The sequence below is a fragment of the Gopherus flavomarginatus genome, chromosome 7 (assembly GCF_025201925.1).
Source record: "Gopherus flavomarginatus isolate rGopFla2 chromosome 7, rGopFla2.mat.asm, whole genome shotgun sequence".
NCBI lineage: Eukaryota > Metazoa > Chordata > Testudines > Testudinidae > Gopherus > Gopherus flavomarginatus.
The window spans coordinates 78,125,354-78,142,908 of NC_066623.1; the positions used below are offsets into that span (position 1 = coordinate 78,125,354).

The following is a 17,555-nucleotide window of genomic DNA, read 5'->3' on the forward strand; positions in this document are numbered from 1 at the left end:
ATTGCAACTATTTCCCAATGAATTTGCAGGGTATACGTTTGCATCTGTTCTGAAGGTTACTTCTCTGAGAGTATGACAGAGACCCCCTTGGGACTGTCACTTGACATGCTGGAATTAGCTCTGAGCCCATTTTCCCTGCCAGCCTGGGACTCCAGAGTGCTGCCTTGTTGAGCCAGACACACTAGCCTGCTGCAACACAGACCCAGGTCTGATCCACACCCCCAAAGCTGCAGATTTTAACCAAAAACTGCTCAGCAGGTTGCCTATCTTCAGCACCCAGCCACCCAGTTCCCAATGGGATCCAAACAATCCATTTTACTCTGTATAAAGTTATACAAAGTAAACTCATAAATTGTCCGCCCTCTATAACACTGATAGAGAGATAAGCACAGCTATTTGCTCCCCCAGGTATTAATCACTTCCTCTGGGTTAATTAATAAACAAAAGTGATTTTATTGACCATAAAAAGTAGGATTTAAGTAGTTCCAAGTAATAACAGACAGAACACAGTAAGTCACAAAGCAAAATAAAACACAAACATGCAAGTCTAAGCCTAATACATTAAGAAACTAATTACAGGTAAAATCTCACCCTCAGATGTTCCAATAAGCTTCTTTCACAGAGTAGACTCCTTCCTAATCTGGGCCCAATGCTTTCCCCGGTACAGTCCTTGTTAGTTCCAGCAGACATTTTAGGTGAAAACTAGGGGTTTTCTTATGACTGGCAGCCCCCTTTGTTCTGTTACACTCCCTTTTATAGCTTTGGCACAAGGCGGGAATCTTTTGTCTCTCTGGGTCCCCATCCCTCCTTCTAAATGAAAAAGCACCAGCTTTAAAATGGATTCCATTATCAGGTGACATGTTCACATGTCCTGTGAAACCCCAGCCTCAATTCTTCCAGGGCTGTGCTGCATGTACACGGGAAGGTTTGCAAGTAAACAGAGCCATTTACAGGTCACTGATTCTGAAGCACCCTTAATGGCTTCTACTTAATATGTTTACATTAGTAATACGAGTTTAAATTTTATTCTCCTAACTCCAGACATAGAAAAAATACATGCAAACAAAAGGGATGAAGACACTCAGTAGACCATAAGCTTTGTAATGATACCTTACAAGAGACCGTTTGCATAAAGCATATTCCAGTTACATCATATTCACACTCACAAGCATATTTCCATAAAACATTATGGAATGTAACGTCACAGAGAAGAAGGATGATCTTTTGGTTAAAGTACAGTAACTCCTCGCTTAACGTTGTAGTTAGGTTCCTGAAAAATGCTACTTCAAGCGAAACAACGTTAAACAAATCCAATTTCCCTATAAGAATTAATGTAAAGGGGTGGGGGGTTATGTTCCAGGGGAAATTTTTTTCGCCAGACAAAAGGCAATACACACACACACACACACACAGAGTATAAGTTTTAAACAAACAATTTAATACGGTACACAACAATGATGATTGTGAAGCTTGGTTGAGGTGGTGAAGTTAGAGAGTGGAAGAGGGTGAGGTATTTCCAAGGGGAATGCCTTACTGCTAAATGATGAACTAGCACTCGGCCAAGCCCTCAAAGGTTAACACATTGGTGTTAATGTAGCCTCACACTCTACAAGGCAGCCCAAATGGAGGGAGAGGAGACAGAGAGAGAGAGCGAGAAAGAGAGAAAGACGCGCATTGCCCCTTTAAGTATGCTGACCCCACTGCCTTTTTAAGTAGAACAGCAAGTTGAGACAGCAGCTGCTGCCAGCAAGCTCCCTCTGTCCTGAGCCCTGTTCTGTCCCCCCCACCCCAGGGAAAAGGGGTAAAGGGGTGGGGGCCAGGAGCAGGGTGGGAGAGGGACACCTGACAGTAGCCCCTTTCTTCTCCTCCCCTTGCACAATATGCAAGAGCAGGGCCAGTGCAAGGAAGTTTTGCACCCCAGGTGAAACTTTCACCTTGCGCACCCCCCCCTCCCCAGCTAACCCTGCCCACCGGCCCCCCCGTGGCAGCTAACCACACCCACCTGCCCCTCCCACCCAAGGAGCCCCCCCCCAGCAGCTAACCCCACCCACCGTGGCAACTAACCCCCACCACCCAGGGAGCCCCCCCTCGCAGCAGCTACCTCCCTTGAAAGGCCCCCCTCCACGGCAGCTAACCCGGCCTGGGGAGCCACCCCCCCGTGGAAGCTAACACCGACCCCCTCCACGGCAGCTAACACTACCCATTGCAGCAGCTAACCCCGCCTGGGGAGCCCCCCCCGCGGAAGCTAACCCCGCACCCCTCCGCAGCAGCTAACACCACCCACCGTGGCAGCTAACCCTGCCCGGGGAGCCAGCCCCAGCTCACCTCTGCTGAGCACGCCAGCGCTGCTCTAATTCTCCTCCTCTCCCAGGCTTGTGGCGCGGATTGGAGGAGACTTAGAGCGGGAGCTGTGTGTGCTCAGCAGAGGAGGCAGAGTGGAGGTGATCTGGGGTGGGAACCGGTTCCCCTATGCACCCCCCGTTACTGTGGGCAGCCCTCCTCACGCCACCCCCCCCCGCCCCAGCTCACCTCCACTCCATCTCCTCACCTGAGCGGGCTTTTAGGCGCTCTCAACCACTAGGCGCCCTAGGCGGTTGCCTAGTTTGCATAAATAGCTGCACCAGCCCTGTGCAAGAGGCTCCTGGGAGCAGCTCCCAAGGCAGAGGGCAGGAGGAGCACATGGCAGTCAGGGGAGAGACAGCTGAACTGCCCAGCAACTGATAGCCTGCTGGGCAGCTGCAGCACAGGGAACTTAGGGGAGCTGACAGCGGGGCTTCCAGTCCACCCTGGTTCCAAGCCCCCACCAGTTAGCTCCAATAGGCTGCTCTTTCTGCAAGCAGTGGACAAAGCAGGTGGCTGCCAAACAACATTATAAGGGAGCATTGCGCAACTTTAAATAAGCATGTTCCCTAACTGATCAGCAATGTAACAACAAAACAACGTTAACCGAGATGATGTTAAGTGAGGAGTTACTGTACTGTGTTGGGACTCAGATCCAAGGTGAACTCTTGGCTCTGCCATATACTTCCTAGGGTGACCTAAGCAAATTACTTCATCTCTCTGGGTCAGCACCTCAGCTGGTATAAGCTGGTGTAACCCAAATGATGTCAATGGAACAATATTGAGTTACATCAGTTGAGGCTTTGGCCCTCTGTGCTTCAGTTCCCCATCTGTAAAATGGGGATAATACTTCCTTTCTCCCAATTTTTGTTTGTTTGGTTTAGTTAGATAAAGTTATTCAGAGCAGGGACTTTCTCTTTTTATGTGTTTGTTCAGTGATTAGTACAATGGGGCTCCAATCTTGCGTGGGAACCTCTAGATACTACTGTAATACAAATGATAAATTATAATAATCCTTCATGTAGGTTTACTGTAAGTGAGCTCAATAAAAAAAATCATTTAACGTTTGTTAGAAAGGGGATTCACATGAAAGTGTACACAAACAGGATATTGCAATAAATCATTAAACAGAGAGGGCTGAAGGCTCATTTTTGCATTTAGAATTCACCATAAAACACATTACAAAAAACAATTGCTGCAAAACATGGCATAAGAGGGTTATTTCTGTTAGTTTAGATTAGTTCACTGAACCATATCACATTCTAGAGTCATATATATATTATGGCAGTTGCTTATTTTGTTCAGATTGCAGTTTATTAAAGGCGAATTTCCAATCATTAACTGTAAAAAAATGTGGTTGTTACATTTTCTTTCCTGTATATCACCATCCTGTTGTCTTATCTGATCAACAGGGCGTGGTGCAGTCGACATCCTCCCAAACCACATACCTTTGGAGGTCATGTGAAAATCTCTGTATGATCATGTTTGACTGATTTGGTGTTACAAAAAAAGGAGTACCATATTCCTTATTTGCCTGTGCAGAGAAAACAATGCTAATCTTAATGTGAAAAAGCCCCTGTGCTATCACCAAAGTCAGTCACTTGCTTTTAATGACTAAAGCTGCAAGGTGAACACACATACACACTTTATATAGACACACACACACACACACATTATATGGGGGTGCATGCATGTATATCAACATCCATCCACTTTTAGGACAGAAATTGTTTAGCTTTTGGGAATGGTCAGAGTTCTTTAGGCTCTGGCAATAAAAATGTAGATATAGAATTAGAAGAGATGCGCTGTCCTCACTAACTGCATTCTGTGTTCCCTACACTACACAAAACAGCTGTAATATGTTTACTCAGCTTGTTGCTGTACTTTTGAAAACTGACAGACATAGGAAGGAAAGGTGCCGGCTGTACTGATCTATGCACACAGAAATAAAAGGCAAGTTATCCAGTAAGTGTTAAAGATTTCCACCTTCAATTAGGCAAAACATTACTATTGTCTCCAAGGTTACAAAGACCCTGACCTCCACTATGGGCAGCTAGGTCTAAACAACCTCTGCTAGTCTATGTGGTTGTCTTGGACATAAAGTATGGGGAGAAGATGAGAATTTAAAAAATAAAATTCCAGGGTCCTGCTCCTCTTTAAAAATGCACTTCTCTTTTGTTCATATTGCAGTTTATTAAAGGCTAATTTCCAATCATTGTATTAAACACACCTATGAAGCTGAGTTTATAACCAAGGCAATAATGGAACAGCAGCTGTCCCTCCTACTAACACCATATTACTGAGTATTTAACAATGTCCATCTTCAAATATTGTCCTCCTGATGCTATCAGGGACAGCCCATGCTACCAGCACTTACATGTCTGTAAACATGCACACTCAAGAAATTTTCTGGTCAATAGATGAAAGACCCTGCTCATTCTACAAAAGATATCCCCTCTCCATCTCCTCACATGTGTCAGTGTGGACAATCCCCTAGGTGTCATTAGGGGTCAAATCCCCAATTTTATCACCCAAGTGTCACTGCAGAAACAGAAATACCCCTCCCCTCACAAGTGTGAGTGTTGGGAAAATGTCTGTCTATCTAGGGAATTCTAATGCACTCATGGTTGTAGTATCTAAGAATGAACAAACTCTTCACACTTAAAAAAAACAACTAAACAGAAGTTACATGGTTAATAAAATGACATTGAGACTTGTGGGATCTGAACCCAGACCACAGTGCTGTCACTCTTCCCACCTCAAGTGTCTCAGCCTGGCTATGAGCCCTGTCTCTTCATAGCATGTATAGCTGGAGAGACAAGCAATTTTGTGTGTGTGTGTAAGTGTTGTTAGGAACATGAGCTGGTCACAATGCCAGCAGTCAGGCTGCTCTCATAGACAACTACTGCACATGCAAAGAGTCACCGTGCTAGCAGTAGACAAGGCTTCTAACTCATTACCAGTGGGCATACACATAAGTAGGGCCTATCAAATTCACGGCCAAGAATAATGTGTTATGGACCCTGAAATCTGGTCTCCCCGCCATAAAATTTGGTCTTTTGTGTGCTTTTACTCTATACTATACAGATTTCACAGGGGAGAGCAGTGTTTCTCAAATTGGGGGTCCTGACCCAAAAGGGAGTTGGAGGGGGGTTGCAAGATATTCTTAGAGATATTGTGGTATTGCCACCTTTACTTCTGCGCTGCCTTCAGAGCTGAGTGGCTGGAGAGTTGCAGCTGTTGGCCCAGCTCTGAAGGCAGCTCCACGCCAGCAGCAGTGCAGAACTAAGGGTGGCACTTCCATACCATGCCACCCTTATTTCTGCACTGCTGCCTTCAGAACTGGGCGGCCGGAGAATGGCGGCTGTTGACTGAGGGCCCAGCTCTGCAGGCAGCAGCATAGAAGTAAGGGTGGCAATACCGCACCATGTCATCCTTATTTGTGTGCTGCTGCTGCGGGTGGCTCTGCCTTCGGAACTGGGATCCCAGCCAGCAGCTGCCACTCTCCAGCTGCCCAGCTCTGAAGGCAATGCCGCCATCAGCAGCAGAGCATAAGTTAGGGTGGCAACACCACAACTTCCCTCTACACTAATCTTGCGACCCCCTACAATTCCTTTTTGGGTTATACCCCTACAATTATATCACCATGAAATTTCAGATTTAAATAGCTGAAATCATGAAATTTATTATTTTTAAAATCCTGTGCCCATGAAACTAACCAAAATGGACCATGAATTTGGTAGGGCCCTACACATGAGCCATTCAAGAAGGAAGAATAGTTAGATACAACATCCCCATCTGCCACCAAAGAGATACTCCAATAGCAACTCTACCAACATTCAAGGGAATGTTTGACTCAATAAACGTATCTCTGAGTGTGCTCTAAAGGCAGCCAAACCAGCATTCTGTTGAATCACAGACGATAATTCCACAACTCAGAACGCTCAGATACCAGCCCACAAAAATTCAAATCATAGGACTGACACTAAGAGAACCCTAGTTGAAATCAGCTGTGAAACAGGGAACTGGGAAACCCAGTCTCTCTAAACAGAGACCTCACTGTTGAATAATTATGATATTTTTTAAAGTACTGTTCTTTTGGAATTCAGTTTCAGTGATCCCTTGAATAAGCACTGAGTCTGCACCAGACTGGGCCTCAGAAGATCTGAGTTCTATTCCCAACTCTTCCATGTATTTCTTATGTGACCACTGGCAAGTCACTTAATAGTTTTGTACCTCAGTTTTCCCATCTATAAAATGGGGATAATGCTACTGTCACCTCAGAATGAAAAGTGCCACATAAAATCCTAAGTATTATGATTATTATCATTTAGCTTAAAATTTTACTTCCAAGTATAAGAACATATTTTCAAATACAATACCTAAGACACCTCTCCCCAGCCCCATTTTTGTGCCTGCAGTCACTTATTACTAACAAATTATCTGATTTCATAAATTTCAGGAATTTACAGATGCAATTTAGCCATCTGCCTTTAGGACTGTGATCTCAATATAATGCTCTATTCAAATTAAGAATAGTGTATCAAAAAGTATCTCTGTATCCCTGTATCTCTGAAATAGCTGCAAACAAATTAGTACATCACGGCAGCTTAGCAAATCAGATAACAGATACACACAGCAAAAATGCTATGTTCTCAGGCAGAATACCACATAAAGAAACTACTTTTAAAAACAGTCTTGATTTAAAAATATTGGATCAGATCCTCCTTTAGTGTAAATCTGCATAGCAACATGACCTGTTGTGATGGGATGTATGAACCACCCTCTGGAACTGAAGGAGTTAAGAGGCAGTTCTGGGCCCAGGAGATATTTATCTTGGGACATCCTGAGTAAGGATATAGAGTCTTGGTTGTAGGGGAAAAGATCTGCAAGCAGCAGCTACCCTGGGCCCTAGAGGAGGGACTATCCTTTTTCTAGGACTAGGTACCCCTTCACTATAAGTTCTGGTGGATCATGAGAGGTTTTTGACTTCAGCCTGGTTTGGAAAGTAAGTGGGAGGAAGTGGATGAGGGAGGCACCCCTAAAGCACGCTGGAGTGTTTGCTACTGCTGCCTCTCATGGTGCCCTAGGTCAGAGCCCAGTAGAGAGGGAGGGTTTGGGCTCTCCTACCAACCATCCTCTTATGAAGGAGGCATAAAAAGATAGTTACCTTTTCCGTAACTGGTGTTCTTCAAGATGTGTTGCTCATGTCTATTCCAAAATAGGTGTGTGTGCTCGCCACATGCACTGGTGCCGGAAGTTTTTCCCCTAGCAGTACCCGTAGGGGAGAGCACCCCCCGCGACCCCTGGAGTGGCGCCTGTCTGGCGCGGTATAAGGGGCGCTGCACGCTCCCCCCACTCTCAGTTCCTTCTTGCCAGACAACTCCGACAGAGGGGAAGGAGGACAGGATGTGGAATAGACATGAGCAACACATCTCGAAGAACAACAGTTACGGAAAAGGTAACTGTCCTTTCTTCTTCGAGTGATTGCTCATGTGTATTGCACAATAGAGGATTCCAAGCTATATCTGTTGGAGGTGGGTAGGAGTTCACAAGTTCCCAGAACGGAGGACAGCCCTGCCAAACTCGGCGTCATCCCTGGTCTGGGATATGATCGCATAATGCAAGGTGAACGTGTGAACCGAAGACGACGTGGCAGCCCTATAAATGTCCTGGTTGGGGATGTGGGCCACGAAGGCAGCCGATGAGGCCTACACCCGAGTCGAGTGTGCCATCACAATGGGCGGTGGGGGAACACCTGCCAGTTCATAACAGGAACGGATGCATAAAGTGATCCAGGTAGATAGCCTCTGAGTGAAAATCAGCTGGCCCCTTGCGCATTCAGCGGAGGCGACAAACAGTTGCGAGGACTTTCTGAATGGCTTAATCTGCTCAAGGTAGAAGCTAGAACCCACTGCACATCGAGTGTGTGGAGACGGCGCTCCTCACTGGATGTATGAGACTTGGGGCAGAGGAATGGTAGAAAAATGTTCTGACCTATGTGGTAGGCGGGGACCACCTTCGGGAGGAATGTGGGGTGTGGGCAGAGTTGGACCTTGTCCTTATGAAAGACCGTGTACAGCGACTCGGAGGTCAGGGCCCTGAGCTTCGAGACTCACCTGGCCGACATGATCGCAACCAGGAAGGCCACCTTCCACGAGAGGTGAGACCAGGAGCACGTGGCCAGTGGTTCAAACAGGGGCCCCGTGAGATGAGCCAACACCAAGTTTAGATCCCACTGTGGGACTGGGGGGTCTAGAATACAGAAAAAGACGGTCCAAATCCTTAAGGAACTGGCCAGTCATAGCATGCGAAAATACCGTGTGCCCTTGCACTGGCAGAGGGAAAGCCAGTATGGCTGCCAGGTGCACCCTGACCAATGAGGGCGCCAGGCCCTGGGTCCTCAGGTGGAGGAGGCAATCAAGAATAAACTGGATTGGGGTGGTCACCGGGGAGACGCCCTGGTCCTCCACCCACCTAGAAAATCGGGACCACTTCGCCAAATAAGCATGGTGAGTGGAGGGCCATCTACTTTCAAGGAGGACGTGCTGAACCTGGTCTGAACACATCCGTTCCTCTCCACCTAACCACTGAGCAGTCACTCCATGAGGTGAAGAGCAGCCAGGGTGGGGTGGAGGAGGCGGCCCTGGTCCTCAGAGAACAGGTCCGGGTGGAACAGCAACGGCCACGGCGGAGCTACCTCCAGGTCTGTGAGGGTCGAGTACCAATGCTGCCTAGACCATACCGGGGCAATGAGGAGGACCCAGGCCTTGTCTGACTTTATCTTCTCCAGGACCCTGCTGATTACGGAGAACAGGAGAAAGACATAGAGAAGCCAGCCTGACACGAGAAAGGCATCGGAGATAGCGCCCCTCCCCAGACCTCTCCTGGAGCAGAACCAGGGGCAACGCTGGTTCTGACGAGTCGTGAAAAAGTCCACCTGGGGAGTTCCCCACCTTCGGAACTGCCGGTGGGCCACTTCCGGGTGAAGGGACCACTCGTGTTGCGAGGAAAAGCCCCTGCTCAAGCAATCCGTCCTTTCGTTCTGGGCGCCCGGTAGGTGGAAGGCTGTCAGGTGGATGTCAGGAGCTATACATAAGTCCCACAGCCTGAGGGCTTCACAGCAGAGGGCAGAGAATCGGACCCCACCTTGCCTGTTGATATAGAACATTAAGGCTGTGTTGTCCGTGAGGACTCTGACTACTCTGCCCTCTAGGTGCGAGTGGAAGGCCATACACATTAGCCGCACCGCCCTGAGCTCCTTGATGTTTATATGTAGGGCTAGATCTTGAGCTGACCACACACCTTGGGTCTGAAAGTTCCCCATGTGGGATCCCAACCCAGGTCCGACGCATCAGACACCAGCTCCAACAATGGGGATGAATGGGACCCCTTGGAGCATGTTGTTTAGGGTGAACCACCACCATAGGGAGGCCATCACAGAATCTGGCACAGTGAGGACCTTGTCCATCCTGTCTGTGGCCTGGGAGAACTTTGAGGCCAGCCAGAGCTGGAGGGGGCTCATTCTGAGTCTGGCGTGATGGATCACATATGTGCATGCCAATACGTGACACAAGAATTGCAGGCAAACCCTAGCTGTAGTCGCTGGGAACCTTGTGACTGAATCTATTAGACCTTTCAGGGTCTCGAACCTGTCTGGCGGAAGAGAGGCCCTGGCTGATTCTGCGTCCAGGAGTGCCCCGATAAACTCTATGCGTTGGACCGAGACTAATGTGGTGTTGTTTACCAACAGGCCTAAGGTGGTGCACATGGACAGGAGGAGTACCACGTGATCCATCACCTGTGACCGGGAGGTGCCCTTCACAAGCCAATCATCCAGATAGGGGAATATCTGGACCCCCCCTGTCTGAGGTAGGCTTCTACCATCAACATTCATTTTGTAAACACCATGGGGGCAGTGGACAGACCAAATGGAGGGACTGTGAATTGGTAATGATTCTGCCCCACCACGAAATGGAGGAAGCGTCTGTGCCCCTTGAATAGGTGGATGTGGAAGTATGCGTCCTGTAGATCAAAGGCAACGTACCAGTCCCTGGAAACCAGGGAGGGGATGATGGAGCTTCACCATGTACTGGTTCAGGACCGAGCCTCCCTTTGGCCTTCGGGATGAGGAAATAACAGGAGTAATACCCCTTGCCCATGAACTCCTCGGGTATCGCCTCTATTGCTCCTAGTCCTAGGAGCCGCCCCATTTCCTGCTCAAGCAGAGCTTCGTACGAGAGGTCCCCCAAGAAGAGCGAGGGTGAAGGGTGGTTGGGTGGAGAGGAAGTAAACTGGAGGGTGTAACCCCGGGAAATGGTGTTGAGGACCCATCGGTCTGAGGTTAGCCGCGACCATTCTGGGGAGAAAGCACACAACCGGTTGGAGAAGGGAAGCTTTATTGGGAGTGGATCCCTGATGAGGACTGGTGGGGTGCAGAAGATAATCTGCTCAAAAACGCCTTTTCCCGCCTGCTTGCCGTTGGAGGACCCAGGCTGGGGGGCAGGCTGAGACTGCCTCTGAAGGCATTTCTTATAGTCCTGCTGCTTCTTATGGGAGGCCTCGTATTTCAGGAGGGCGGCCTAGGCGGGAGTCTGCCATGACTTGAATTTAGGTTTTGTCTGCCACGGTCCCATCGATATTTGCTCCTTGAGGACTACCGGTGTCGAGAGTCCTGGATGGATGGAACCTAGCCAGACAGTCTGGTCAGCGTCGAGGGTGATCCACCTGGACTCTGCCCAGAGCAGTCGCTGGGTGGTCATCAGCGTTGGGAACATTCCGTCAACTGAGACTGGTACCAGGCTGGATGCAGCTGCAGGGATCCCAGCAGCGGCTTGCCTCTGGAGCACGGGGCCGACATCAGTGGTGCTCCCCAGGCACTGGCATGGACACGATGTCCTGGGCCGCCTGGAGGGCTTGAGGCGTGGAAGGCATCTGGACATCTGGAGAAGCCTGTTCCGAAGTGGCTGGGCTACTCCACTCAGCTTGAGTTGGAGGCCTGGGGCCCGGAGGGAATTGAGGACTGCCCGACATGGGCCTAGCCTCTGTCCCAGATTTCCCTCGATGCTGCTGCGAGGAGGGAGTCATCTTGGCCCTCTTGGCGTTCCCTGTGGATGGAAAGCGGTGCTAACTGGTTGATAGTACCAGCGGGTCACTGTGTACCGATGCCGCGGTGCTGAGTACTGGTTCAAAGTGGCATGCTGGGGTTGGAGTCAGGACTGACTCCATCAGGATGGCCCGGAGCTTAATGTCCCTTTCTCTTTTGGTCCGAGGCTTAAACGATTTGCAAAATTGCACCTTTCACTGACATGGGTTTCTCCCAAGCAGCACAAACAGTCTGCGTGTGGATCGCTCCTTGGCATAGAATGTCTGCAAGAGCCGCACGACTTAAACCCCAGGACACGGGGCATGCCCTGGCCCACACTTACTGACTAACTAAACTAACTAAACAGCTAACTAACTACAGGTACTAATGTTGAACGAACGAAGAGTTCTGGGGACAAGCTACAGCAAAGCTGGAACAGAGAAGTTCTGACACACCTTCACTGGTGGCAAGAAGGAACTGAAGGTGGGGGAAGCGTGCAGCTCCCCTTATACCGCGCCAGGCAGGCACCACTCCAAGGGTTGCGGGGGGCGCTCCCCTCTACGGGTACTGCTAGGGGAAAAAGTTCTGGCAACAGTGCATGTGGCAAGAATGCACACCTATTGTGGAATACACATGAGCGATCACTCAAAGAAGAACCCCTTCTTCCACCCTCCCTGGAGATAAAGGGGAAATAGAGACATTGTAAATCCTAAGGCAAGGGCATGCAATCCACAGAAACCTGGAGGTGGGCTGAAGATGCTTTCTTTTGTTGGATTCTGCTACCCCGTAAGGGGACGGACTCGACTGGTGACTTGGCCACAGGGCCGAGTTGCTACCTACCAAATGCACAGAAGAGTGGTTGTTGGTAGGGGACACTGAAGATGTGGGAGAGCTGGGTGCCAGTGACCTAACCATTCGGTGGCACCACTGGTAAGCCCAGACTCCTCACACCTGTTCTATTATGAATTAACTAGCAATCAGTTTAGTTCTATGGAATTACCTTTTATCAGATACCACCTCACATTTTAAAACAGTAAAGGTAGTTATGAAGCAGGGAGGATGGGATTAGATTGGATTTATCTGATATTGTTGGAGACTTCAGATATAAGAAGCAAGGGTACAAAATCCATAGAGGAACTATAATGTGGCACTCAAGCCTCCGTGCAAGGCAGGAAGAGGTTAATCAGTTACTGAAAGCCAAATTGAGAAACCTGGGGCAGGAGCTAGGTTTTCATACAGGAGCAAAACAAAAGAAAGAAAGAAAAAGAAAGGGCCAGCTCAGGAATAGGTTGAGAGAGAGAGTGTGTGTGTGCGTGCAGATATGGGACTTTCATGATGAAAGTCTTTCATGATGCTAGGCCAGGGACTCTGGAAGACTGGTGCTTAGCAAATCTCCAGGAGGAATTGGAAGAACTGATGACATAAAGCTAGCAGGGGATCACCAATACTTGGGAGGATAGAGGTAAAATTCAGAGGGATCTTGATAAATTGGAGAACTGGGCTAAACTATTAAATGAAATTCAACAAAGACAAAAGTAAGATGCTACACTTAGGGAAGAAAAATCAAATGCACAAATACAGAATGGGGGAAAACTGGCTTAGCAGCAGTACAGATGAGAAAGATCTGGGAGTTGTGGTGGGTCACAACCTCACCATGAGTAGGACAATGGGTAGGTTAGACGAGTTGAACCTTACATTGACGCAAAAATGTAAAATCATCAAAAGTGTCAAATATGTGATTACATCTACATTTTAAATGCAGTGTATGTCTTCAGCACAAATCTGCATTCCAACAACATTCCACCCACACAGAGTTCTTCAAGAATATGTTAGGGCAGTATTATCAACCTTTATAGGCTGGCAAGACCTTATTCACAATCTCCTTACATTTGCTATAAGAGTAAGAAGAATGTATCAGTGGTAATAATGATAAGCCTGTACAATTATGTGTCTGTATTTCAAGAGGTTGACAGAAAACACTTGACATTGAAGGATATGGTTGTATGAGGAATGGGTGAGCGAGAATTTCTTTGCTTTACATTGTAATGAATTTTTCAGTGCTTCAAAACCCCCGATTGCCTTTCGTAGCCCGTCTGGGGGTCGTGACCCATTGGCTGAGAAATGCTGGGTTAGGAGATGGATTACATGATCTTGGAGGTCTTTTTCATCCCCGTTATCCAACTTTGATACTTAGGAACTTTCCATGGAATTGTAAATGAGGTCTACAACTATTGCTTGAAAATATCATTACTGGCGAACCTCATACTAATACTGCATACATTAAGGGCAAAATCCTCCTCTTAAATTCAAGACAAATCTTGATGCCAATATTCTAATCTTCCTGGATCTGGAAAAACTCCCATTAAATGTCAATGGGGAATCAGTGCATGCAGAATAATACAGTTGAGAGTCATCATAAGGATCTGAGAGAAGAATTTTTCCTTAGCTTTGCAACTCCTTCAAGGGCATGCTTTCAAGATTAATTAACAAAAACCCTGCAGCTCAGTTTCTGTTCCTCATCTAATCAGCTTGCTTGAGTTGACCTTTTATAAACCACAGACAACAAAGATCCACTAACTACTGCTCTATGTAAAGAAGAAATATCACCTTACAATTAAAAAAAAATCAAAGGGAAGTTAAATTAGATGGCATGGCTTTGAATTTATACCAACTGCAGCCCAGCACAAAATGTACTGTAATCTACAGACTACAGACAATCTAAAAAAACCATACATAATAGCATTTACTTCTTCGGACCACAACATGGCAATATGTTATTTACAAGCAGCAGCTAACTCTTTTTGTTTAGCTTGCCACATGGATAATATTGAGTAGGGCTGGGATTTTAAAGGGGCACAAGTGAGTTGCATACCCAAGTCACATAGAAAGACAATGGGATTTGGACACCTAACTCTCTCAGGCTCCTTTGAAAAATCCCACCCTATTGCAATGTTATTGGATTCCTGAAAGTTTAAATCAGTTACAGTCCCTCCTGCAAACAGTGATTTTTTACAGTCCTCCCACCTTTCTCATATAGGTCCTCCATGGCTCTCCAGGTTTCCGCTCGGACCTCACGATTACTTTTACCAGGAACTTGTGCATTGGGCCAGTGTACCAAATAAAGATCTAAAAGGGAAACACAATCAATTTGTGTTTATTTATATATATAAAAAACCCTGCCAGTGATGCAGCAGAGAAGTTGAATGGCATTCTTCAACCCTTAGCAATACAAACCACTCCTAATTTATCTCTGTCAAAAGTTTATGACTATTACTAAGTGATCAGTAAATATGCTTCCTTTCTTGATTTCATAAACAACACCCTTTACTACTTTAGGCCTCAATCCTGCAAACATTTAATTAATTGAAATTATTTGTATTGCAATAGCATTTAGAAGCCCCAGTCATGGATCAGGGCTCTTACATACACATATGCATGGCGCTAAACTTTGAACACGAGTAGCCCCAATGAAATCAAAGGGCTGTACTGTAATAAATATGATTTATAATAATAATGCTAAACCCACACCAAGTCCAGTAGAAATTAACAAGAGGCTACAAGAGTAGGATCAGATGGTTGCCAGAATATCTCAGAAGTGCTCAGCACCCTCAAGTCTGTGGGAGGTGAGGATGCTCAGCACCACTGGTGGTGCATAGCACTTTCACAGGAGTGGGCCTTTGATGCCCACTGAAAGGAATACTACTGTTTATACATTTCTATGGGAAATTACAGTACAACCATTCCTTCAAGCCGTTGTGTACTAGATTTGTTTGCACCAGATCGGGTACATAAAACCTATAGCCCAGCCCTTTCACCAAAAAAGACACATTTCTCATATAGTTTAAAAAAAGGAATAATTTATACATACTGGCCAACATTTTCAAGCCTGGTTGCCTAAAGTCTGGCTGGTGAATCTGTATGTAAGAACCTAACTAGAAATGCCTTCAATTTCAAAGGTGATGAGGCAACTCAGCTCCCTCTGAAATCAATGAGCACTTGCATCTTTAGCACTTCTGAAAATGGAATTTGGAGTTGCTCAGTACCTTTGAAAATCAAGGCATTTTTATTTAGATTCTTAAATATGGATTCAGGAGCCTAATTCCAGGCACCCAAATTTGAAAATGTTGGTCACTGCCTTGTTCTTTTAGTCCAGTGATACCCAGATAGCAGTTCATGAGCTGCAAGTAGCTCATTAATGTGTCTCCTGCGGCTCTTTGCAGCACATGGTATTTTAAAACTGTGTGATTTAATTATTAACCAGTCTAAATTATTAACCAATCAGGGTGCTTTTACTATGTTATTAACCAATAAAGTTATCAACTTGCATTAATTTAACTTATTTTCTGTAATAATTATATATTCCCCTATCATACTGTTTAAATATGAATAATATAGTAAATGAAAACAATGAATTCACATTACTTTGGCTCTTTTGGGTAAAGCTGATCTCTAATTTGGCTCCTGAACCACTGAGTATCACTGTTCTAGTCTAAGACACAAACAGGAAAAGGAAAGAAGTGATTGGCTGAGGTGTGCGTCATTCATAACCACAGACATTCTTATGTTTAAAATAGCTGTCTCTTGTTGCAAGTTGCTATCTAGCCTTGGTGAAGGAATGAGAAATTGTAACTCTTCACAGTGAAAGTATTTTTCAGAATACACCACAACAATCTCTTACAATAACCTTTTGTGGAAACAGGACTCCTCTGGCCTATTTTTTTTTTTTAATCTCTTAAAACTTCAGCCAAAGTATTGACGATAGATGGCACACTGAGTTGGTACATTCTTCTTTCATTTCTAGGCAAGATAACTCAAAGCTTGATTTAAGGGGACAAATAAAAATAAGTTTGATGTTTTCATCCTGGTCTTCATTTATCAGGGGGTAACCGTGTTAGTCTGTATCCACAAAAACAACAAGGAGTCCAGTGACACCTTAAAGACTAACAGATCTTTTTGGGCATAAGCTTTCGTGGGTAAAACCCACTTCTTCAGATGTGTCTTCATTTGTTAACAACCTGACAAAATTATCAAAATATGTGTCTGCTCCTGATAGGTATATGACTAGAATAACATAGGGTTTTGCATATTAGGGCTAAGATGCACTGGAAGATGTACGTAGGGAAAGCTGCATACAAAACCATGAGCCAATACTTCAAATTCCTACTGAGGTGAGTAGTCCAACAGGCTTTCAAATAAGACTGTGCATATGAGTAAGGACTATATGAAAGGATTTGCAGAACTGGGATCTATCCCCCATTCAGGGAAGATGCTATTAGTTCTTTGCTCTTTTTATGCATTTACTCACAAATTTAGAAAAGGAATTTAAGAACTATAAATAAAATCTTTAATTTAAACATACAAGACAATTGCCACAACTGAACAGGGACAAGTTATTAGTACAGTTAGGGGCTGACCTCATCTGAAAGAAGAAAATTATGCATCTCTAATTGCTATGTTCTCCAATACAGAATAATCCGGACTGCTTAGCAATGCCAAAAAAACTTATGCAGGGAAAGCTCAATATAACCACTAACTGCAACAGTATTCTTGAAAAAGGCTGAATATCCAGCTATGCACCACAGTCCGTAAATGTTCATGAAAATAGCTGCTCTGCAGATTTTCACATACAAAGATGCTTTGTATTCAGCCAGAGAAATTGCAACACCCAGAGAAGAATGACTTTTAAAAGCTTTGAGAACTGTAAGACCTCTGGCCTTGTAGATCTCAGAAATGCAGCACATTTATCCTTCCTTGTGTTAGTGTCTCAAAGACTTCTTCTGATACAAACAGGATCAGCTGTCTTTCAGGAACCTTTTGTTTCAGAAGGGTGATGTTTCCACACCAGTGATGCCTATATCGTATCATGATTTTATTTAAGTAAAGATATTTCAGAAAGCCATAGGTGAAGTTAAAATGAGTTTAGTGTTGGCATGATAAAGCAACACTACTTGCAGATCTGCTCAGTCTGCAAACTCTTGGTGAAATTTACTTCAATTCAGAGATGAATGAGGCCATATTCATCCATTAAAACCTCTGCACTTAAGTGAATTTCAGCCTCTATGATTAAGTAAATGCAATCACAGCAAGCTTATTTTAAAAAGCAAAAAATCAAAAGGTACTCAGATGTTGA

At 45.7% G+C, this 17,555-nt stretch overlaps 1 protein-coding gene across 1 annotated transcript in view; it reads right to left on the bottom strand.

The window, feature by feature from the left end:
- The window catches only part of LOC127055429 (glyoxal reductase-like), a 93,949-nt gene that overhangs the window by 37,919 nt on the left and 38,475 nt on the right, over nt 1–17,555 (bottom strand). The window contains 1 exon segment of the mRNA XM_050962380.1: nt 14,450–14,551. Within this exon segment, the coding sequence (XP_050818337.1) occupies nt 14,450–14,551 (102 nt within the window).